Here is a 25421-nt window from a genome sequence, read left to right as displayed (position 1 = left end):
TTTTTTTTCCCCCCATTTGTGTCTGATAGTGTGTGAAGTAGCGACAAAAAAAGAAAGCAAGGTCTGAGGCGAATCTGTGAAAAGGGATGAGATATGCACGAGATCCAGGTAGGAAAAAAGGGAATGCAGAATTCTCTGAGTATCTGAGAATATATCAGCAAAGGAACACGAGGGAGCAGAGGTTTAAAAGGCGGGGAAGGTGCAAAGTTCGCGAGACCAAGAGAGAAATTCAGATGAGGCAGAGAGAATCAGAGTGTGTGAAAGAGGGGGAAAAATAAAATATAGAAAACCGTGTTACAGCCTACAAGAGTTGCTGAGAGAGCAAGTGAACCGAAAAAGAAAAAAAAAATCCCTCAGCTCAATCCCCATCTGAGCAGCCATCTTGGGTAGTTAATTATGATGAGTGACTCAGTGTGCTGGAGGCGGTTAGCGCCTCACCTGTATCCATTTAGGAAGGCCTCACCACCCGAGACTGGGATGTCTCCCGTCAGCATCTTGAAGGTGGTGGTTTTCCCAGCTCCATTGATTCCCAGCAAACCAAAACACTGGCAGAGACAAAGAAAAAAAGGGAGTACTCATTAGAAAGGGATATTAGATAGACCACATAAATGTGTGTCTTTTCCGCCCGAGAGATAAAGTGATTATCGTGGGGACAGCATACAGTAGTGTGTCATACTGTGTAATGACATTTACTTCTGATTAGCCCACAAATGAGGGTGTTTTGAGATAAATGGCCACCATTAACCTCTTAAACATAGTTTCTCTCTCTCTGGACCAGGTAAATATTTTCATAGCTCTCTAGCCGTACCGCAAATGTCCCGCTGTCAATACTAACACAAATAAAATGCACTGGTTGAGTCTTTGGTTGCTCCAAAGGTTTGCCCAAGCTATCAACAGCTAACACAACAAATTGACAAACACCTGTGTGGATAAACACCAAATCTGTGAAGCAGACACTAAATCACATGGACGTGCATTTGCACTGCTAGGCTATGATAAAGCAAACGACAGAACGTTCCCAGAAGCGTATCGTTCTGTCCTGATTACGACACCCATAACTCCCCCCCCCCCAACCCAAAACACACCCACACACCCTTTACTTTTCAATGGGGCCGATTTCCCCTCAACCTACCGGAGGGCACCTGACAGGATGTTGCCTCTTCAGGATCCCTGCAGGTCAGATGACCTACCTACCCTCAGGTTCTCTGGATCCTCACATAAATATTTGATTTCTGTCATTCCCTGATCCATACTTGTTTGTTCCCCGGGTTTAGCGACTGCACAGAAGAAGGCTAAGCCTGACGTAAATAATGTATGGAAATTCAGCGTGTGACGAGCAGGGGCCTGAGAATCCCATTACTGCACTGGCATTTACATTGGGATTTTGGGGTAAACAGCAGTACGGTGGATAGAACGGAAAGCCTGGTGGTGGAAATCAAGTTTGGATCAAATGGGTACCGTGACTCTGTGCATGTATAAGCGTGCGTGTTATCTATTTACGTAGCGCAACAGGAAATGTTTAACATAGCCTTTTGGTCATGTATTTGAAATATTTCATTCAAATGCTGGCTCAACTGGGACGTTGAGCATTCAGCCTTCCTGGAGAGGACAGCTCAAGGTTGGAGCTGACTGAGGCCAATCCCCAATGTGTTGTGTCACCCAGTGGCCAGTGACACACGGTGATGCCATATTTGCCTGAATGAAAATATATGTTTTGTTCTAACTGCAGTGTGTGTCTGTTTGTGTGTATGCATGTGTTTAAGGTGGCGTGTGTGTGTGTGTGTGTGTGTGTGTGTGTTTCAGCAGCATTTGGCTCACCTCTGCAGCAGGTATGCCCACACATATCCTGTCAACAGCAGGGGTCTTTTTCCCAGGGTACACCTGCAGGGACCAGACAATGAAATTAATCAACCAGCCAGCCAGTAGGAGAGGGGGGGTACACAGTGAGAACGATAGCAGAGAGGGAGGCATGAGATAATATGGAGTGATAGACCAGAGCAGCAGGGATGAGGTGAGCTGCAAGGAACAGGTGGAGAGAGAGAGCATGAGAAAGAAAAGGAGAAGAGTTAAACAGGGAGGGAATTTGCAAGATATGGGGAGAGGCAGATGGGCAAAGGTAAAAGGAAGATACACGCATAGGTGGGAGAAGAGACACGAGTGTGTTCATGAGGAATCTGTCTCTGGAATCTGTTAGCATATACCGATCACCTCAATGAGATGCATAAACCCTTGCATTCAGCACAATATTTGTGTGTTTGTGTGTCCTGAGGGCCAGCCATAATCTAAGCAGAACTTCTACATCATGCATGCTAATATTTTCAACAATTCCATCTCGATGTCTTCATCACAAAGTCAACAGAGGACAGTACTCATTACGTGAGATGGCGTAATGATAAAAGTATCATTAACAATGTAACATAGTATGACCTGATGAAAAAATTTGAAAAAAACAAAAAAAGTCAAAAAATTGAGACCCCATAAATACTTCAGGATCTCACTGATGGTGAAAGAGGGAGCAGAAACAAGACAGCAACACTTTCGATTGTGACCGTGAACTGGTCTCCTACCGAGATCAGGAGGCAGAACTGGAGATGAAAACTTGGTTGAGGTTTTCTCCACTTGTAAAGTCACAACTTTGGATGCCCCCCCCCAACCCCTGCTCACTGGGCTCAGACTATCGTATATTTGGCTGGACCAGACCAGCAGGCCAGCCCTACAAACGCGATCCTTGCTGAGGGACCAAGTTTAGAGTGACTGACCGACTGACAGACTGACTAACTGAATGATCAGTTTGACACGATTGGGCTGCTAGATCAGGTGACCAACGACGTCACTTAGATTACACGATTGGTTGGCTGACCAACGATGGACGTCGCTGGTAAACACGGAGGTGACAGTTTCCCTACTAGCCATGGTTCTTTCAAAATGAATTGGTGTGGCAGTTCCAGCTCATTCCACATCTATCGCACGTTAACTAACGGAATAAACTGCTGCTCATGCATACTCCTGAGATGCTAAGAACAGAATATTTTGCTGCTCTTTCCATATCTGTTTACACACGATAACAGTTCAGCATAGAGCAGAGTAGGAGAGAAAAAGTTTGTGTCCCTACAGACCGGAGACTGAGAGGAGCGGGGTAACCGTCAATCTTTTTTTCGTTAATTTGGCCGATCAGAGGCTTGCAACCCTCTATCAGTCAAACATTGATTCAGGATGGTTAAGGTTAGGGTTAAGGTTTGGGATGGATGTCGACACGCCCATTCTCCAGCGCCATATTTGTCTTCAACAAGCCATTACTCAAAGTCTCCAGTCTGCAGAGACACCCTACTTGAGAAAACAGCTCTCCATGCACCGAGAGGCATAAAGGAGAGTGCACAGTTAAAACACCCCAAATAACAATCACTCTGACAATACACTCGATATAAGATGAGTCTTACGATGTTTCCATACTAGGTATGATTGCCTCGTTCCACTCCCCCCCCCCCGTTCAACTTTCACATTAGTAATGTTTTTCCATACCCGCATACACTTGTGTATCTACACACTCCGATACAGTAGGTGGTGTTATGCATCTGGTTAAGTTATAATCCACCAATAAACACAAGGAAGAAGAAGAGTACACTTGCATCATCAACCATGTGACATTTGTTTATGTTGTTGCTCCAATGTAGAAAAGCACGCCAGTCGCATGATCCAAAGCCCATGCAATGGAGTCATCCTTAGAAAAGCGAGAGGCATCCACATATGGAAACAGATGAAAGAGGAAGGGGGAGTTAACAAATAATTTATCTGTATTCTAATTCTAATTAGAATAGTTATAATTACGGGCATCCAGGTAGCGTAGCGGTCTATTCCGTTATCTAACAACACAGGGATCGATGGTTCGAATCCCTGTGTTACCTCTGGCTTGGTCAGGCGTCCCTGTGAACACGACTGGCCGTGTCTGCAGGTGGGAAGCCAGATGTGGGTATGTGTCTTGGTCGCTGCACTAGCGCCTCTGGTCGGTCGAGGTGCCTGTTCAGGGGGGAGGGGGAACTGGGGGGAATAGCATGATCCTCCCATGTGTTGTGTCCCCCTGGTGAAACTCCTCACTGTCAGGTGAAAAGAAGCGGCTGGCGACTCCAAATGTGTCGGAGGCGGCACGTGGTAGTTTGCAGCTCTCCCCAGACTGGCAGAGGGGGTGGAGCAGCAACCAGGATGGATTGGAAGAGTGGGGTAATTGGCCGGATACAATTGGGGAGAAAAAGGGGGAAATTAAAAAAAAAGTTATAATTACAATTAAATTAAGTTCTCTTTCAAACCTAAGATATGAGTGGATAGCTTTTTTTTTTTTTAACTTGAACGTAGCTTAACCATATCAAGTTATATGCTACTTCAGTACACTTTAACAACAAATATTACAGGGACCACTACAGAAAATTCAGGGATGCAAACTTGTCCCCTTTCAGCGAAAATAGCCATTTTGAGTCCAAAATAGGTCATATGATTCATGCAGAGACGATGAGTTTTTGAAGTGGTGGCGGGGGGGGGGGGGTCCTAGGTCTGCGAGGACAGTCACAGGGAATGAAAAGAGAACTTCTGAGTTGTAAAAAAAAAAAAAGATGTTTCTGACTTTTGTGCTTGGCACATGCAATGCACCTGAGAAGAATGAAGACTGAAGAAGGCCATCTCTGGGAGGTCAGTTTTTGACTGCCCGCATGCCATAAATAATCTCTTACAGTAGCATTATGATCATCTTAATTGGCTTATATAACAATATGTCAAGCTTGGGCCTGTTAATTAGCCTGATAAGGTTGAGTTGTTTTGATTTAGGGGCGGCATGGTGGCCCAGTGGTTAGAGCCGTTTCCTCACAGCAAGAAGGTCCTGAGTTCGAACCCCAGGCCGTCCCAGGTCCTTTCTGTGTGGAGTTTGCATGTTCTCCCCGTGTCTGCATGGGTTTCCTCCAGGTACTCCGGTTTCCTCCCACCATCAAAAAAGACATGCATGTTAGGGTTAATACTCCTGTCTGCGCCCCTGACCAAGGCAATGGGAAGAAATAACTGGAGTTGATCCCCGGGTACTGCATGGCGGCTGCCCACTGCTCCTAGCTACACAGCTAGGATGGATTAAATGCAGAGAGTATGTTTCATTTGTACGTATGTACAAAATGACTAATAAAGAGTATTCTATTCTATTCTATTTAGCGACCACCAGCCATAACAATTTGGATGTAACATTAGGTGTTAACATTATTTTAAGCAGCTCCGCCTTCAACACCATCATCCCATATCTGCTGCAGGACAAGCTGGACATGCCTGACTCCACTTGCAGGTAGATCACCGACTTCCTATCTAAGAGGAAGCAGCACATGAAGCTGGAAAAACACATCTCTGACTCTCGGTCCATCAGCACCGGTTCCCCTCAAGGCTGTGTCCTTGCCCCTCTACACTTCTACCTGTATACAAACAGCTTCACCTTCAGTCACCAGTCAGTCAAGCTCCTGACATTTGCTGATGACCCCACCCTCATTGGGCTACTCTCTGGTGGGGATGAGTCCACCAACAGGTGGGAGATTGACCATCTGGTGTCCTGGTGCGACCAGAACAACTTGGAGTTTAACGGTCTAAAGACAGCTGAGATGGTTGTGAACTTTAGAAAGAACCCAACACTATCAGCCTCCATCACCCTGTGTGGCTCCCCAGTCGACACTGTGGAATCCTTCCACTTCCTGGGCACCATCATCACTCAAGACCTCAAGTGAAAGCTGAACATCAGCTCCCTCACCAAAAAGCTATGCAGAGTTTGTACTTCCTATGGCAGCTGAAGAAGTTCTACTTGCCAAAACCAATGATAGTGCACTTTTATATCGCCATCTCTGAGTCCACTCTCACCTCCTCCATCACTATCTGGTATCATGCTGCCACTACCAAGGGCAAGGGCAGACTGCAGCATATCACTCGCTCTGCTGAGAGGGTGATTGGCTGCAACCTGCCATCCCTCCAGGACCTGTACGCCTCAAGGACACTGAGGGGAGCAGGACAGATCATGGTCGACCCTTCCCATCCAGGCCATGGTCTCTTCAAACACTCCCCTCTGGCACGAGGCTAAGGTCTATAAAAACCAGAACGTCACGCCAAAAGAACAGCTTCTTACCCACAGCAGTAGGTCTTTCCAAAAAGCCCCCAGACACCCACAGATACTGACACTGCCCCCCTCCTTTGACCCTCTCTCCACACCTTGACATGACATGCACCTACATACATGCACACACTCACATGCACAAACACAATGCAATATATCTATCTGCCCTCTGTACATGGACACTTTGCACATAGCCCACACTACCCTGTAAATAACTCTTATTCTACAAATAACTCAAATAACTTCTTATTCTGTAAATACCTTCTTAGTTAAAACACTCATTTAACATTTTGTAAATAGAGTACTTGCCATATTCCCAGTGTTTCCCCATTATTTCACCTTATTGCAGCTATTTTTATTTGTTTTTATTTTATGTGTGTATAGATATATAGATAGATAGATAGAAATAATTTTATTATATTCTTCTGTTTCCTGTTAACTTTTTCCTCTTGCACCAACACACTAAATCAAATTCCTTGTATGTACCTGAACTACTTGGCAATACATGTGATTTACAACGTAATTAAACAATTTACTTTTGGATTTGTTTTGGAACACGAGACTAATTCATGAGACAATGGTGTAGAGATTTAGCTAAAATGGCCTACATTACTTATCATGTCGTTAAACTGAACACTTGTTCCAGTAGTTATGTCGCTTGAGAAGGAGTCAGCGCTATGTTCCCTCAGCCCTACGCTCCCTCATGTACTGATATAGTCAGGTTAGGGTTAGGCTGAGGGAACGCGGAAAACGACAGAATCTAAACTGAAATAACCTTGTGACAGTTTTTCTTTTAGTTGTAGTAGTTGTGAAATCAATTTATAAATATCATATCTAAGCCCTGTCTTGTAACTGATAAAACAGCAGTTGCAATAGCTGTTAAGAGCAAACACCACATTAATTTTTACTAGCTACCCCCCCAACACACACACACGCAATGTTCTGTGTATATAGCAATGTCATAATGACGTAATTGAGTGAGTAAATGCAAGATGGGGGAACACGTTTGAGATAATTTACTTAACTTTAACTACAGTATGTGAATTTAATGTTCATTATCCGGTTACACTTCAGAATGAAAAAATTAGGGTTGAGAGAATTGTGTTTTTGTTTTGTTTGATGAACTTTATTGCATAGTGAATGCAAGACAAGACAAGACAATTAAAACCCGGCTCTTCACTCTGACTGTTTATGTTTTTTGTTTTTTTTTGTTTTAAGTGTTCTGAACTGGTGTCCCCCTTACATTACTTTGGTAGCAGTAAGATTACATTAATTCTAGGGTAAGGTTTTCCCTATATTGTCATGCTAAAATCGATTAAATCCACATTTTAAAGCTGATATTTAAAAAATGTCTTTCCGGAGGGGGGGGGGCATGCGCCCGGCGCCCCTAGGGGGTTCACATCTTTGCCACCTTCTTCACCTCTGATGAGTTTGCATCCCAGAAAATTGCATATGAACATTTAATGTCCAGGAAGTCACATTATGGAGACTACCACTGACTATCCATTTCACAAACTGGCCACAATTTCCAACATTGACCCTACACATTCCAACCATATACTAAGTTTTGACCTAGTCTTGCTCACTCATGTACAACTTGTACAAATACAAAACATTTCATCTGTGGAGGTCTGAGAGTAATTTATTAATGACTTAGAGAGCTTAGTGACTGCTACTACTAATTTTTTTCCATTCATAATTTCAAACAACATATCCATAATGCAGTTTTGATTCCTCCATCCATCTATCCATTATCCAAACCCGCTTATTCTGCTCTCAGGGTTGCGGGGATGCTGGAGCCTATCCCAGCAGTCATTGGGCGGCAGGCAGGAAGACACCCTGGACAGGCTGTTAGGCCATCACAGATTCCTGATACATATTATGTCTTTATAACTGGCCAATCCAGATATCTAATACTACATAATAATGAGTAATTAGGGGTCTATTCCGTTACCTGCCAGCACAGGGATTGCCGGTTTGAATACCTGTGTTACCATCGGCTTGGCCAGGCATCCCCACAGACACAATTGGTTGTGTCTGCAGGTGGGAAGCCAGATGTGGGTATGTTTCCTGGCCGCTGCACTGCCACCTCCTCTGGTCGGTCGGGGCGCCTGTTCGGGGGGTAGGTGGAACTGGGGGGAATAACGTGATCCTCCCATGTGCTACATCCCCCTGATGGAACTCCTCACTGTCAGGTGAACAGAGGCGGCTGGCAACTCCACATGGCTCGGAGGAGGCATGTGGTAGTCGGCAGCCCTCCCTGGATCAGCAGAGATTGGGACGGCTCGGAAGAGTGGGGTAATTGGCCAGATACAAAATCCCCCCCCCCACCCCCGAGTAATTAAAATGTAAAAATCTCTTAATTATATACTGGTAAAAATGTTAATGATAATAGATATCTATAATTTAGTTAAGGCTAGTCATATGGAATAAACTTCGATCACACAACTCTGTTCAACCTTCTTTTAAAAACATCTTGAATTCATTTAGAATAGAATAGAATAGAATAGGATATAACTTTATTTGTCATTGTACAAATACAATGAAATTTGACAGTGCAGTTCTTATCAGTACAAAGGTAAATATAAAAAGAATTAAAAACATAAAACACATTCATTTCTACATTCTACTGGACACCAACATACAGCACAAAAAGTAACGAGTCAAGTCTTAGCAGCATTTAGTGCAGTTATGGCTCGGGGATAGAAGCTGTTTTTTAGTCTGTTTGTCCGAGCTCTTATTGTCCTGTAACGTCTGCCCAAGTGCAGCAGTTCAAACAGATGGTGTCCTGGGTGGGCTGGATCCTTGAGGATGCCAAGGCCTTTTTTGAGGCAGCGGGAACTGTATAGGTCTTCCAGGGAAGGGGAGTGGGCATCCAATAATCTTCTGGGTGGTGGTGATGACCCTCTGGAGCGCTTTTCTCTCTGCTACTGTGCAGCTGGCAAATCAGACACAGATGCAGTAGGTCAGTATGCTCTCTATGGAGCAGCAGTAGAAGGACACAAGCAGTGAGGTGGTAAGGTGGTTCTTCCTGAGGATCCTCAGGGAGTAGAGTCTCTACTGTGCCTTCTTAACCAGAGCTGCGGTGTTAACACTCCAGGTTAGGCCCTCCTCTATGTGTATGCCCAGAAACCGGAAGTCCGAGACACTCTCCACACAGTCCCCACCGATGAGAAGGGGTTGACTGTCTGTTTTGTTCTTCCTGTAGTCTATAATCAGCTCCTTTGTCTTGGAGGTGTTGAGGATCAGGTTATTTTCCCTGTACCACACAGACAGCCTTCTCCACCTCGTCCCGGCATGCAGACTCATCCCCCCCAGAGATGAGCCCCACCCCCGTAGTGTCATCTGCAAACTTGACAATGGTGTTGCTGGAGTGAGCGGGACTGCAGATGTGTGTGTACAGGGTGTAGAGTAGGGGGCTCAGCACACAGCCCTGTGGGGAGCTAGTGCTGAGGCTGAGGGCGGAGGAGATGTGGGGGGGCCTACTCTGACCTTCTGTGGGTGCTCAGACAGAAAGTCCTTAATCCAGAGGCAGATGGAATAAGCAAGGCCCAGTTCTGTCAGTTTGGTCACTAGTCTGTGGGGGAGGATGTCGTTGAATGCAGAGCTGAAGTCCACAAAGAGCAGCCTGGCGTAGCTCCCCTGCTGCTCTAGGTGGGTCAGGATGGTGTGGAGAGATGTGGCTATAGCATCCTCTGTGGACCTATTTGCTCTGTAGGCAAACTGCTGTGTGTCGAAAGTGGAAGGCTTGAGATGATGTGACTCCGAACCAGTTTCTCGAAGCACTTCATTATGACGGGTGTGAGTGCCACAGGTCGGTAGTCGTTCAAGCTGCTGACAGTGGACTTTTTTGGCAGTGGAACTATGGTGGATGACTTCGGACAGGGTGGGATGGTGGACTGGGATAGGGACTAGTTGAAGATCTTGGTGAAGACCCCCCCGCCAGTTGGTCCGCACATTCCTTCAGAACCCGTCCAGGGACACCATCGGGACCCACAGCCTTCCTCGGGTTCACCGCCCTCAGTGTGCGCCTCACCTCATGCTCCTCCACCGTGAGGATGAGGCTGCTGTAGGCTGGTGGATGGAATGTGGCTGCCTCCGGTGGCTTCTCCTCGAAGTGGGCAAAGAAGATGTTAAGCTCCTCTGCCAGTGAGGTGTCACCGTCAGCAGCTGTGAGGATGCTGGATTTGTAGCTGGTAATGTGCTGAACCCCCTGCCACACCTGCCTTGTGTTGTTGCTGTTGAAGTGGTCTTCAATTTTATTTTTGTAAGATGCCTTGGCCTCTCTGATGCCTCTTTTCAGGTTGGCTCTGGCAGCACTTATTGTGCCCCATCGCCAGACCTGAGAGCAGTGTTCCTGTCCCTCAGCAGGCTCTGTACCTCTTTTTTGTCATCCAGGGCTTCTGGTTGGAATGAACCCGGATTTGCTTGTCCATGGTAACCGTGTCCATGCAGTTCTTGATATAGCTCAGGACAGTTGTGGTATACTCCTCCAGGTCCTGATGTTCAAAAATATCCCAGTCAGTTCTTTCAAAGCAGTCCTGCAGCTGATGAGAGGCACCTTCAGGCCATGTTTTAACAGTCTTAGTTGTGGTAAGAGCACTTTTCCTGAGGGGGGTGTATGCTGGGATTAGGAGCAGGGATATATGGTCAGACTGGCCCAGGTGTGGTAGTGGTTTAGCCCTGTAGCCCTGTTTGATGTTGGAGTAGACCTTGTCCAGTGTATTTGCTCTCCTAGTAGCACACTTAATGTGCTGATGGAATTTAGGGAGCACTGCTTTTAAATTAGCATGGTTAAAGTCCCCTGCTATGATGTGAACAGCCTCAGGATACATGCTCTGGTTGTTGCTAATGGTGTTATGTAAATGTCCAAGAGCCGAGTTAGCATTAGCATCTGGTGGAATATACACGGCAGTTATCATGACCACAGTAAACTCCTGGGGAAAATATATGGGCCTGCATTTAACAGTCACATACTCCAGGTCCGGGGAGCAGTAGCTGTCTACAGTTTTTGTGTTGGTACACCAATTGTTGTTCACATAGACACATAATCCCCCTCCTTTGGTCTTACCGGAGTCTCTGGTCCTGTCCTGACGGTGTATTGTGTGGCCTGCTAGCAATAGCTGTATCCGGTATGAATGAATGAAGCCAGGTCTCTGTAATAAGCAGGATGCAACTGTCCTTGATGGTCTTGTCCGTTGCCACCTGTAACTTCAGTTCGTCCATCTTATTTGCGAGGCATCTAGCGTTGGTTAGGAAAATACTAGGGAGCGGCGGCTTGTGTGGCCGCTTCCTTAGCCTCACCAACACGCCGGCTCTACAACCTCACTTTCGCTTCCTGTCCCTGCGTCGCCTCCGCCCCCTGCCAGCGGGGATGGTAAACAATGGAGAACCCGGACTCCTGGCTATGTCCGCTGGTATGTCGTGGGAGCAGAGAAACTCTGCAGTAACAGACTGCTCGTTCTGTAGTCAACAGAAGGAGCAGTCTGTTGAGCAATTTGTTACAAGTTCACATTCATGTGAATATGTCTTATATGTGCCATGATTTTCATAATCATAATCTCAGTTGCATGTGAGAATAGGCAAAGAATCAAGCACAACTACTTTGATTCATGAACATCAACATACCTGTCACGTTTATCAATAGTGATCATGTTAAATGTAGATTTCATCCCTATGATGGCAAACCCTTTGACTTAAAAATCAAAAAGGCTATTTTTATCCAGTATCTAAAAAACCAACCTATTCGTCTTTATGACAGAATATCACCGATTAATTTCTGACTCATTAAATGGGTAATCCTTGAAATCTATATACACACATATGAATCCAAAGTCTACTCTTTTGACCCCCCTCCTGTCTATCTACCGGGGCTAGTGAGAGATCTCGACTTCAATTATCTCATACTGCAGTCTCATACTGCAGTTTTTTAACTAGATATATTTCCGGTTGAAGATGCCAACAGTTATTCTTTTCAGAAATGTGTCTAAAATGTGATTACAGACATATCAAATACAAGCCCGACTCATTAAAAATGACCGACATGTCAACTTGGATCTCATCAGTGCTCAATAAAAGTGACTACCTGTAATTGTCCATGACATGATCCATTTCAAAATCCTGTGAAAAATTATCTAAAACTGCTTTAAGTTGGATTGTTGATGTGCCGAACTTAATGAAGGCTGGTTATGTTGTTCAAATAAACTAAAATGAAGATAACTGATATCGACTGTGGGGCGGCATGGTGGTGCAGTGATGAGCGCTATCGCCTAACAGCAAGAAGGTTTCTGGGTTCGACTCCCAGCTGGCCAGCTAGGGTCCTTTCTGTGTGGAGTTTGCAGCATATTCTCCCCGTGTCCGCGTGGGTTTTCCACCGGGACCTCTGGTTTCCTCCAAAGACATGAAAGTCAGGTGTATAGGAGATACTAAGTTGCCCCACGGTGTGAATGTGTGCATGAATGTGTCTGCCCTGCAATGGATTGGCCACCTGTCCAGGGTGTTCCCCGCCTTCCACCCAATGAGCGCTGGGATAGGCTCCAGCACCCTGTGGCCCTAATTAAGATAAGCGGCTTGGAAAATGAATAATATCAATTGAAAGTCTATACCCGATCCTTTTTACTTAAGAGTTTATGAACCTGCTTGGTTTTTTTTTTTTACTCCACAGTGTCAGTCTTGTGTGAACTTTGAAAATTAAAGTTGCCTGACAAGGAAAATGGAAAACTATGAATGCAAAAGTGTCTAGTTATGTCTTGCTATAACTAGCATTTTGACTTAAAGAGAAATTATCTTCAAGACACAAAAGTACCAGCATTTTAGTTTCTGCTCTGCTATTAGCCAACTTGTGAATGTGCAAGCCAACATGGAAGTGCAAGTGGACTAGGTGTACAAGTTTACTTCTACAAGTTTTCCTAAACTGCCTTTAACCCAGCTGCAAAGAAAAATACATGCTCATCTTTGTGGAATAAAATTACTTACATTATTCAGTTCTACTCTGTTTACCAACATATAATTACCTATTTTATTCAATTCTACTGTTTACCAACAGCTATAAATTATGGGCCGTGTCGAGCGTTGCGTGGCTATATTTCTATCCATTATTTTCAAGTGCTCATGTATTTAGTCACACACTAAAAACGTACTCATATATATTTTCAGTGTCTCTAGTTTTGATTACTACCGTATTGAAAACACTATTCTATGTTTAAGAAATACCAAACTGTTATGCTTTTACTACATCGTTTCAACTTAATTTGTCTCCGAATGGCAATGAAGTATCGCCACATAAGGTGCAAGATAAAAAATAACAAACATGAGATCCCATTAGTAAGAGTAACACAGACTCAGCAGCACCGCATCAATGAACAAGCATAATGATCGCAACAGCAGTAAGAGCAACACAGCAATGACTATCCTGCCATCCCCATACATCAAGTATGAGCAGCCTACCATTACAATCAAAATACAAACACAGCGGCAACAACTTAACCAGAAATCAACATGAACGCCATCCTGCAAGCAGGCCTACATAGTCATGATGGGCAAGCTACCTCCTCCTCCCTGAGTCGGGGAGGGTAATGGCTGTGGGGACGGACGAGTGTTTGTATCTTTTTGTCTTGACTTAGGGGAATCTGAAGCAGGTGCCCAGAGGGTGGGGATTGAAACTCCTGATGAAGAGGGTGAGTGCAGTCAGAGGGAATTTGCCCTCTTCGCCACCTGAATGTTATAAGAACAGACAGGCGACTCTGCTGCACACCTATAATCTTGCTGCTTGTATTCACTATTTTAGCCCGTGCATTCTTGCTTGCATTGTGATATTTAGACTAGCATACTAACAGATGAGGGGAATTGATAAAACTGATTCTACGATTTGTAAAGGAGAGTCATCAGGTGGATTGAATCAAAGTATTTATGGCTGACAACAGATTCCACCTCTTGACCCTCAATGATGGTGCTCTGAGTGGGAAGAGGATGGCATCTGATGTCAGCCGTGTTGAATAACCTTTTTTTTTTAATTCCCCCCCTCCCCTCCGTTTTTCTCCCCAATTGTATCTGACCAATTACTCCACTCTTCCAATTGTCCCGGTTGCTGCCCCACCCCCTCCGCCGAGCCGGGAGGGCTGCAGACTACCACATGCCTCCTCCGATACATGTGGAGTCACCAGCCGTTTCTTTTCACCTGACAGTGAGGAGTTTCACCAGGGGGATGTAACGCGTGGGAGGATCACGCTATTCCCCCCAGTCCCCCCCGAACAGGCACTCTGACCAACTAGGGAGCCGCTAGTGCAGCGACAAGGACATACCCACATCCGGCTTCCCACCCACAGACACGGCCAATTGTGTCTGTAGGGACGTCCGACCAAGCCGGAGGCAACACGGAGATTCAAACCGGGATCCCCGTATTGATAGGCACCAGAATAGACCGCCATGCTAGCCGGACACCCCACAAGGACACAATACTAATACCTGACTTGGGCCACTAGAATTTTGAGTAGTTTAAAAAAACAAAAACAGGAAAAAAAAGAATGAAATAAAACACATTATTAAAACGTTTAGCCACCCAATGAAGGTGGAATTATGAATCTGCACATCTACTGTATTAATGCACTAGGGTAGTATATGTCTACTATATTTATTGCAACATTTGTCAGGTAAAACCAGTCGGGTATTATTCTGAGTAGTCTCAAGTGATGGTAAAAATAATTCTGTTTTGTCCAAATCTAACTGTGACTAGTTGGTTTGCATGATTAAATCCTGGGAAAAACTTGGGAGGTAAAAGTGTATCATATGAGGTAAAGGAATGACAAGAAGAGCGAGAGAGAGAAGAGTGTTTGTTGCAATACAATGTCTGGTGAAGAGTCAACAAATTTAGACTATTAGTGTGCAAGATGAAAATGACAGCTTGGTTTCATCATAAAGTGGTTTGAAAGGAATGTAGAATTTTCTCCTGCATGAAAAGCCAGACAGGCCACTCACTGTCGTTTGTTGTGACACATCTTATTTAACAGTCAAAAGAAAAGACAGCATGACGTCCCTCTTATGTTGGGGGGAAAAAAGGTCAGCTGTTAACTGTTTTTTTCACTTCTTCGTGTTATAAGGGCTGTTCATGTTTATATGTGATATATACAGATAGTATACATATATACTGTCAACTTTTTGTCCATACTGTTCAAATTTAGCATTCATTCAATGGTCAAATATGGTTATTTGTTCGTCCATCCAATGTTTATCCAGTTTAGGGCCTAAGGATATATTTGTTCAGTCACCCGGCTCACTGTACCAGCCCCCATCTGCCAGTGGATTAAAAACTTCCCGACAGACAGGAAGCAGCTGGTGAGGCTGGGGAAAATCACACCCAGCACCCGGACAATCAGCACTGGTGCCCCCCAGGGATGTGTGCTCTCCCCGCTCCGCTTCTCCCTCTACACAAATGATTGCACCTCAGGTCACCCGTCTGCTTAACTCCTGAAGTTTGCTGACGACACAACCATCATTTGCCTTTTCCAGAATGGTGACTAGCCTGCATATAGACAGGAGGTTGATCAGCTGGCCCTCTGGTGTGGCCACAACAACCTGGAGCTGAACACGCTCAAAAGTGTGGCGATGACAGTGGACTTCAGGAGGACCCCCACCATACTCAACAGCACGGCGTCTGTGGAGAAAACCTACAGATTTCTGGATCCCACAATCTCCCAGGGCCTAAGGTGGACATCCAACATAGACACAATCATCTATAAGGCCCAGCAGAGGATGTACTTTCTCTGCCAGCTCAAAAAATTCAACCTGCCTCAGGAACTGCTGATTCAGTTCTACACTGCAATAATCCAGTCACTCCTCTACTCATCCATCACTGTCTGGTTTGGTTCGGCCACCAAACAGGACAGGGACAGACTAGAATGGACAGTTAAGTCTGCAGAGAAAATCATTGGTGCCAACCTGCCCTTCATTCGGGACTTATACATCTCCAGAGTCAGGAAATGGGCAGGCAACATCACTGCAGACCCATCACACCCTGGTCACAACCTGTTCCAACTCCTCCCCTCTGGTAAGCACTACAGAGTACTGTACACCAAAACAACCAGATATAAAAACCGTTTCTTTCCATGGGCTGTCATTCAAATGAACACTTGACAAAGCCAAATAAATCCAACCATTTTGTCTATACTGTACTGTACATTGCATGTATACTGGTACGCTCTGTCATGTCCATCTATCTCAGGCATGCATGTAAGTAACCTGCTAACATCTATTTCAGCATCTTTGATATATTCTCTGCACCATCGCAATTTATTACATCTTATTTTGCCTGTATAAGTCAATCCTTGTGTATATCACTGAAGATTGTTGTGTTGTAGTGTTGTTATTCTATGTTAAGTACACTGAGAGAACCACGAAACTAGTCAAATTCCATGTATGTGCAAACCTACATGACCAATAAACATGATTCTGATTCTGATATTTGATTATTGACTGTTGAGCTTTTGTCAGACTTGGTTCAATATTTGGGTCAGTTTAAGTGTGGCAGTATTCGCACAAAATACTGTATTGGGAGAGAGCTCCTCTCATGCGTCAGTGAGTACCATGATTAAAGCACAGGCACCGTTTTGTGATTTTCAAGTGTCCTTACTAGGAATAATTTAAAGTTAACATACACTTGCATTCAAGTTCTGAATGCAGCAAACTAAATGGGGAATTAGCAATGCCACGTCATGCTTGGCAAACTATGTTAAATCCATTTGTAATTTAGCACGTCTAAAGCATTTGCTAAAAGCATTGTCTCCAAATTTGTTCAGTGTCATTCGCCGGCTGTGCTAAGTGCTTACTGCTCTGACTTGTGCATGCGACTTTTTAGTCAAAGCATACAATGCTAATGTTACATCACTGCACCAGATACTTGCAGGGAGCACCAAACAGAGGCTATTAAAGAATAATTCTCTCCTGAATTGCGCACCATAATGGCTGTCATTACAAGTGGGGCAACTTTTAATCAGATGTGACCATTGATATATTGTGGTGCCCGTCGCTGCACTGTCCAACCATAACCACCACAAAACCCTGCCGCTGGAAAATCATAAGCTTTTTCTTTTTTTTTCTCTCCAACTGCACTTGGCCAATTACCCCACTCTTCCGAGCCCTCCTGGTTGCAGGGCTGCAGACTACCACATGCCTCCTCCGATACATGTGGAGTCGCCAGCCGCTCCTTTCACCTGACAGTGAGGAGTTTCACCAGGGGGATGTAGCACGTGGGAGGATCACGCTATTCCCCCCAGTTCCCCCTCCCCCCTGAAAGGGCGCCCCGACCGACCGGAGGGGGCGTTAGTGCAGTGACCAGGACACATACCCACATCCGGCTTCCCACCCGCAGACATGGCCAACTGTGTTTGTAGGGATGCCCAACCAAGCTGGAGGTAACACAGGGATTCGAACCGGCGATCCCTGTGTTGGTAGGCAATGGAATAGACCGCCATGCCACCCAGACGCCCCCCCCCCCCTGAAAATCATAAGCTTTGACTTATTGTCATAGTCCCCTTGTGGTTAATAATAAAGCATGTCTACATAGGGGACGGGTCCCCAGCTGACAGCAATACAGGGTGTCTGTTCAGTGTCGTACCTTGGCAGTTTCCACCAGACCATATTTGTTCCATCAGAAGAATAAAGTTGCTGATGGAATGAGGGTTGGATTTACAACAGGCAAGGTAAAAAGATGATCTGGGTGGATTATTGTATTTAGATTTTTCCACTTATTGCAGTTAGCAGTCAGAGAAATGTGTCTGTGATCCCAACTGCCGCACCTAAAAAGGTTATCGAAGTTGTTCTCCTGACATGTCTAAAAAAAATGACCCCAAAAAATGAAAAGAATATCCTGAGTGCCCCAGTCAGCAGATGTGTACTAAACACCTAAACCACACATCAAAAGTGTCTGATGATTGGGCACTGACTCTACAACAAAGAAAGCTTTCCTTTCAAACATACTAGATGCTGTATAAGATCAAGTCAAGACGAGTACCCCATGTTTCAAATGTCTTACAAGAAAAAAAAAACAGCCCTTCACTCACTGGTGTGCTAATTTCAAATAGCTGTCACGGGGTTTCATAAAACTTTGTCTGCTCAGCGAGTTACTGGAAGGTTAAACCGACAGCACTCGGCTTTGTGAATGCTAAGAGGCAGATGCACCGCTATTACAGTTTCCATCGATTACCTTGCTAATGCTAACACGGCAGCTACAGTAACGACGGGGAAAGCAGATGGGCTGCACAGGAAGCGCATACATACTTGGGTAGAGATACAGGAGACGCAGGAGGAGGAGCAGGACTGTGACACATGATTGATGGCCTGTCGATCGCTTCAGAGGCATGCTTCAATTTATGACAGAGCCCAGCCCGCTGCACTTGGCTGCTGAAGCCATGTGTTCATTGATCAATCTTTTATCTACACCCCGACCAAATGGGGCACAGCTGTGGTGGGAGTCAATGAGGGCACTGCAGGATGCATCCCGATGCCTTCTGCCACTGTACTGCTGTGTTTGGGGGTTGGTGTGTCTCTTTCATTTTGCGGGTTCCTGTTATCAGACAGGCCTATTTGGGAAGAGCCATTTTATTTTGTTAAACAGCAGTCTTAACAACGATTGGCTTGAGGTGACAAACCTTTAGCTACATGTATAGCACGGCCATTCACTACAGAGTAAGCTTTGCTCTTCTCTTTCAGGTTTGAGAGACATGCAAGGGTTGCCAACCGTCCATCCATCCATCCATTATCCAAACTGCTTATCCTGCTCTCAGGGCCAACTGTCCCATAAAATACAGAATCGTTCCGTGATTGTAAAGTACAAAAATGTGTTTATTGAACTCACACGGGCCATATTTTGTAAGTATCTGCGAGTCAATTAAATCCAGGTGTATGGAAAAGAACAGATACGGGTTAGATGATTAAAACTGGGTTATTATGGACAATTTGTAAGAGATGGAAAGGAAACCCTCCTCTGTTACTCCTCAGCCCCTCTCTCTCTCTCTCTCCCTCTCTCTCTCTTTCTCCTTGTCAGTGACCGTGTACAATACGCCTGACTGTAGCATATCTTAAGTGATTTTATGGATCATCTTTTTGATTGGAAGGATACAATTACTACACCAACTAATGACAATAATAATGTTAATACATTGCCACCATGTAATTTTAAAGTCAGACTTTATTTGTAGGTCTACCACAGATGTAATAGTAAGGAAAGTAAATGTTCCTCAAAAGCTCATCAGTAAATATATGAGAACCTATATATGAAGCACAACCAATAACAACCCCGTATTTTTTCATTTCGCATTTTCATTTGTGGAACTTGGCAATCCGACATGCAAAGCAATGTTCTACATCACTTTACCACTTTCCCCAACTCCTTTTACCTTGTGCGATAAGTGGTGTGTCATTTACCTTTTAACTAGTCCATCCAGCAGCCGCGTTTTAATTCCCCAGGCAAATGTGGCACATATTCGTGTCAATGAAAGTTAAAAGATGAAGTGTGGCAACAGTGGCGGGACGGAGGAAGAGCAGGGAAAAGAGGAGCGAGGAAAGGTGGCAAGACGTCAAAAGACTGTGAGATTGCTCAGGTGTCGGCGATGACACTGCAAAGTGGGCTGCCGGGGCGACACTTCCTTGCATCAAGTCCCCACAGGAAAGCAGCACCTGCCGGAGGATGGAGTGTTAATCTAGGCAGGGATGAGGCGTACTCTGTCACAGCATGCCCGCCTTCACTTATCACATTACTGTGAACGAGTGGTTTGCTAGAGCAGTTCAGCTGTGTACGTCTTAAAAAAGCAACCGCCTTCTTTGATACCTGTGTCTACTCGCTATGTCTTCAATGTCCACAGCCGTCAGTAAACTGGCAGTCTTTCTCCTTTATCACTGAATCGCTATAACTTATATAATCATTACGCTTTGCTTATATCACCATAACTAATGTAATAACTTCCGCTTCTGGTGTGGGAAGATGGCGGCGCGAATTCACGTTTGCGGCAGCCTCACCCAGTACCATCCATGCAGTGTCTTTGTCCACGTCTGCGTCTAAGTTTTGTCTTCATTTGATGGCTGGGAGAGCTGGCGCCGTATCAGCTGGGAGAGCTTGGTTTGCTGCATCCTGTGGGCCCAGGGACCACAGCCCTGCCCGAAGAGGAAGCACTGAGGGCGGTCTGACAGGACGTGGAAGTGGGGCAGGCTAAGCTAACTGCTAGCCCATGCAGACCGGCAGTTCTGATAACACAGAGGGCGGTCTGGCGGCAGCCTCGCTTGGCGTTGACTGTGTTTTTGGTGTCGTTGTGTAGAGTGCGGGGAGGTGCGTCAAGGGTGTCTGGCTGGGAGAGCTGGCATTGGATCGGTTGAGGGAGCCTGGCCAGCTGCGTCTGGTGGGCCCAAGGACCACGGCCCCTGCATGGAGCTGCGCCCGAAGAGGAAACACCGAGGGCAGTCTGACAGGACGTGGAAGCGGGGCAAGCTAAGCTAACTGCTAGCCTATGCAGACCGGCAGTTCCGACAAGTCATCCTGGCTGGCGTTCATTCCCTTGGACAGTGATTTTTTTGTTTGGATATATGTGTTAGTTTGGATATGTGTGTTCTTGTAGTTATTGTAGTTTTTGGATATGTGTTTTTGTTTTTGTGTTGCAGTGCTGTGGGCAGTAAAATATCGTTTCCCACTAATGACCAATAAAGTGTTCCTGACTCCTGAATCGTGTAATCATTTAGTTGTTATTGTAAATCTACTACTGCTTGTCTACTCTGTCCATTCGGCACCTATTGCCTGTCTATCCATCCCAGAAGAGGGATCCTTCTTCTCATGCGCTTAAAGTTTTCCCCATTTTTTTTTCCTGTCACATTTCCCCTTATCCATCAAATGTCCAAGGACTGGGGGTGCCGTACATCGCACAGAATGTAATGTGATTGTAAAAAAGCCCGCTGGGACTAAATCGTGAGTTAGGATGTTTCAAATACATTTGACGTGACCTTGACTGTTATATCTTTCCATATTATTATTATTATATTTCCCCTTCAAATTGAGTAGCACATTTAGACAGCCGGCAACTCTACTTGGAAGCAGGATAAACCCATTTCTCGCACACAAAAGGGGCCTGGTAGCAGAATTAAACAAGAAAAAGTCGCTTTTTTCTGTCAAATTTTCAGCCGTGTGGATTAATGTGACGCTTGTTAATTAGTAGCCCGCCTGGCTGTGAAGCAGTGAGGAGTTGCAGTGCGTTGCAGTCCTTGAGTGCAGGTCTGCTGGCTGATTTTAATTATCCCCAATCAGTCATGGCTTTGACATCTATGAGAAAGGTGAATAGAGCAATAATGGCATAAAATCAGCTGTAAGTATGGGATAATTTGTATGTGGGATAAAAGTGGATGACATTTCCCTTATTTGCTTGTATTGCTAAGCACCTTCAACCCTGTCATCCGTACATTTTAATGGCTGAAGACAATAGAGCGGCTTAATAATGTATTTTGCCTGAGCGCGACAAATGAACTTAATTAAGAGGTGCCTAACAGTAAAATTTTTTTTTTTTTTTTAAAACAGGGGGAAGTGAGAAATTTACATACGTAACCCGGGTCTGTAAAACAACCTACTCAGGTAAACTTTCCCCAGATCTACATATATTCTTGTTAATGCAATAGAACAAAAACTCTACAGCAGAGACATACTGTGTTATTAATTATTACAAGAACACAAACTCAGAGTCATGGTGACGCAGCGGTCTGTCCATATGGTCCTGAAGTCTGAAACGGTCTCCCACTTTAACTGAGAACAGATACTTCAACAGCAACTTTTTAGTGTTTTACTCAAAAGAAATCTTTTTAATTGTTTACCTGGATTAGCAACCCTCTACTTTCTTAATAGCTGATAATTTACCACCGACCAATTACAGGTTCTGTCATGTCATTGTATTTCCTTATACTTTTATATTTTCTTCACTGTATTTCATTGATTATTTACTTTTAACTTGGCTCATTTGATATTCTCTTTATCATGTTTACGTCTTTTGTCATTACCTACTTTAATCTGCATTTTGACAGTGTTAAGTATGTTGAATTGCATTTTTATGCACAATTTTTGCACTTGAGAATATATTTATTTATTTGTTTGTTTTTGGGATCCCCCCCCCTCCTTTTTTCTCCCCAACTGGCCAATTACCCCACTCTTCCGAGCTGTCCCGGTCGCTGCTCCACCCCCTCTGCTGATCTGGGGAGGGCTGCAGACAACCACATGCCTCCTCCAACACATGTGGATTCACCAGCCGCCTCTTTCCACCTGACAGTGAGGAGTTTCACCAGGAGGACGTAGCGTGTGGGAGGATCACGCTATTCCCCCGAGTTCCCCCCCCCCCCCCGACCGACAGGCACCCCGACTGACCAGAGGAGGCACTTCTGCAGCGACCAGGACAAATACCCACATCCGGCTTCCCACCCGTAGACATGGCCAACTGTGTCTGTAGGGATGCCCGACCAAGCTGGAGGTAACAGTACTTGAGAAAATTTTAACTTCACACATCCGTATGTCACTCCCTTGCCTGACTAAACATCACCGTTTTTAATGTGTTTTAATGCCCATTGGTTTAGGTGGACACCACACCTAGTCAGATTCTTTGTATATGCAAACTAGTATAACAATTTGTGACTTCTGACTTCCACAGTTTAAAAGAAGCTGGACAGCTTGTCGCATGGTACCTTTGTCAGATCACAGATCCTCAGGAGGTCCCCCTGATCCCCGCCTTGGTGGACTCTTTCACGTTCCTGAGCTACATCGACATCCTCTTTCTCCCCAGGGAACGGGTTCCTCACCATGAGCCTGGGAAAAGTTTTCAAGTTTATTTGTCATACATATGGGAGAAAGTTTACACTCACTCTCATAATGAAGTGCTTGTTTTCCTGGCTCAACACACGAATATGAAATAGAAATACTTATAAAAGTACTTAGAGAAGTCAAAGTGCAAGAACAGGATATGTACCAAGATGCAAAAATACGTATGTGCAAAGAACAGTCAGTGCAGACCGGGTGTACTCTGCTGGACAGTGTGCTACAGCACAGAATGTCTGCAAAATACTAAGGTGAAATATGTGGTTGTATTGCAGACAGTAAACTTGTGCAAATGGCAGATGGCGCAGTCACTGACAGCAACCGTAATGAAACAGTAAAACAGTAAATCAAGTGTATTTGGCATCACATCATTCATTATTGTCAAAAGTGAACCTTGTATTTTATGTTAAAACAGCACAGGCGCAATTCTCAGTTCAGTGAAACAAACTTTGCAATTTTCCCGATAATTAAAAAGAAACGGAGACAATAGTTCAGTTTCCATGACAACCTCACTTTCTGAGCAAGAAACAACCATGGAAAAAAAGGGTGATATTCGCCTAACAAGGTTGTGGCGCAACAGCTGTTATCCGGATAATGAATATTCATTATTGGTTTAGGGGGGAATTAGAGAACATTGGTTTGCCCCACTGAAACAAACACTGTACCAAAGACATAACACAGATTTGTTTTCCCGAAATGTAAAGCAACGTTTGAGAAAGAAAGTTACTCTAGGCCAAGCAAGGGCTTAATGGACTTGCATCATAGAAACATAAGGGGGGGGATGAAGGGAAACGAGACAAAATACCTCAGAGTACTGGAGAAGAAGGGTGGCATGAAAAATGATGAGACTGACGAGTGGAATGGATGGAAAGAAAGAGATGCTCTTCTTAAAGCTTTTTAAGGTCAGGCCCAATCTGAAGAAGTTGGGTGTACATTGGGGCAACAGCTCATTCAAATACATTGCCATATTACAAATCCACCCATAACAAGACCGGAACCCAAACTTACTCCCAACAGATGGTGTCAGAAACACTGATGGTACTGAAAGTAACAGTTGTTAAAGGCAATTTCCTTTTCTTTCTTTTTTTTAATTAATAATCTTGGTCTTATTTTTGTAGTTTCTGCCATTGTGAATATCAATGATATTGTTTTACTCACCAGCGTAATGTGGAGGTTTTGGACACTTGACAGTAGCTGGACACAGCTTTGCAACAGCACCTTACACAGCAATCCAACAAGAGCACCAGACATGTTTCAACAAGTCCAGTTCAACCCGTCTATCTACACCATGTATTTTGGGAAAGTGAAAACGACAGTCAAAGTTAAAAATTATTACCCGAAATGTCCAACCAGAATCAATCTGAATCAACTTCATTGGCCAAATGTGCCTACGCACACCAGGAATTTCTCTCCGGTACACAGCAGCTTCGAGCACTTACAGACATTACTCACACAAAAAAAGATAAAAGAAAGTTATCAGTGGTCCATCGCATTGCTGAAGTACTTCCTGGTTCATCCTGCAGAAGTGGCTAACCTATACTAACTGTAGTAACCATCGATTAACTACCTGGCCAGCGCGACTGAGAAATCATACTACTACTACTACTACTACTTTCGGCTGCTCCTGTTAGGGGTCGCCACAGTGGACCATCCGTTTCCATCTCTTCCTGTCTTCTGCATCTTCCTCTGTCACACCAGCCTCACACCATGTCCTCCCTCACCACATCCATAAACCTCCTCTTCGGCCTTCCTCTTTTCCTCTCCCCTGGCAGCTCCATATTCAGCATCCTTCTCCCAATATACCCAGCATCTCTTCTCCACACATGTCCAAACCATCTCAATCTTGCCTCTCTTGCTTTGTCTCCAAACCGTCCAACCTGAGCTGTCCCTCTAATATACTTGTTCCTAATCCTGTCCTTCTCCATCACTCCCAACAAAAATCTTAGCATCTTCAACTCTGCCACCTCCACCCCCGCCTCCTGTCTTTTCATCAGTGCCACTGTCTCCAAACCATATAACATAGCTGGTCTCACAACCATCTTGTAAACCTTCCCTTTAACTCTTGCTGGTACCCTTCTGTCGCAAATCACTCCTGACACTCTTCTCCACCCCTGCCTGCACTCTCTTCTTCACCTCTCTTCTGCACTCCCCGTTACTTTGGACAGTTGACCCCCAAGTATTCAAACTCATATGCCTTCATCATCTCCACTCCTTGCATCCTCACCATTCCACTGTCCTCCCTCTTATTCACACATATGTATTCCGTCTTGCTCCTACTGACTTCTCTCCCTGGACCTTCTCTCCAGTGCATACCTCCACCTCTCCAGGCTCTCTCTCCTCCACCTGCAACCTACTCTCACTACAGATCACAATGTCATCCGCAAACATCACAGTCCACGGAGACTCCTGCCTGATCTCGTCCGTCAACCTGTCCATCACCATTGCAAACATGAACATCATGGACACAATTTAACT

General features: G+C 44.8%; 1 protein-coding gene across 1 annotated transcript in view; it reads right to left on the bottom strand.

The window, feature by feature from the left end:
• LOC130130640 (phospholipid-transporting ATPase ABCA1-like) overlaps nucleotides 1-25421 on the bottom strand; it is a 302901-nt gene that overhangs the window by 51233 nt on the left and 226247 nt on the right. Inside the window, exons 41-43 of the mRNA XM_056300397.1 lie at nucleotides 22817-22937; nucleotides 1819-1881; nucleotides 439-545 (exon numbers count right to left, since the gene is read on the bottom strand). Of these exons, the coding sequence (XP_056156372.1) occupies nucleotides 439-545; nucleotides 1819-1881; nucleotides 22817-22937 (291 nt within the window). The remainder of the gene's footprint in view (nucleotides 1-438; nucleotides 546-1818; nucleotides 1882-22816; nucleotides 22938-25421) is intronic.

The sequence above is a fragment of the Lampris incognitus genome, chromosome 20 (genome assembly GCF_029633865.1).
Source record: "Lampris incognitus isolate fLamInc1 chromosome 20, fLamInc1.hap2, whole genome shotgun sequence".
NCBI classification, from domain to species: domain Eukaryota; kingdom Metazoa; phylum Chordata; class Actinopteri; order Lampriformes; family Lampridae; genus Lampris; species Lampris incognitus.
The sequence above is the reverse complement of the archived record's forward strand: the minus strand, read 5'-3'. Positions and strand labels throughout refer to the sequence as shown.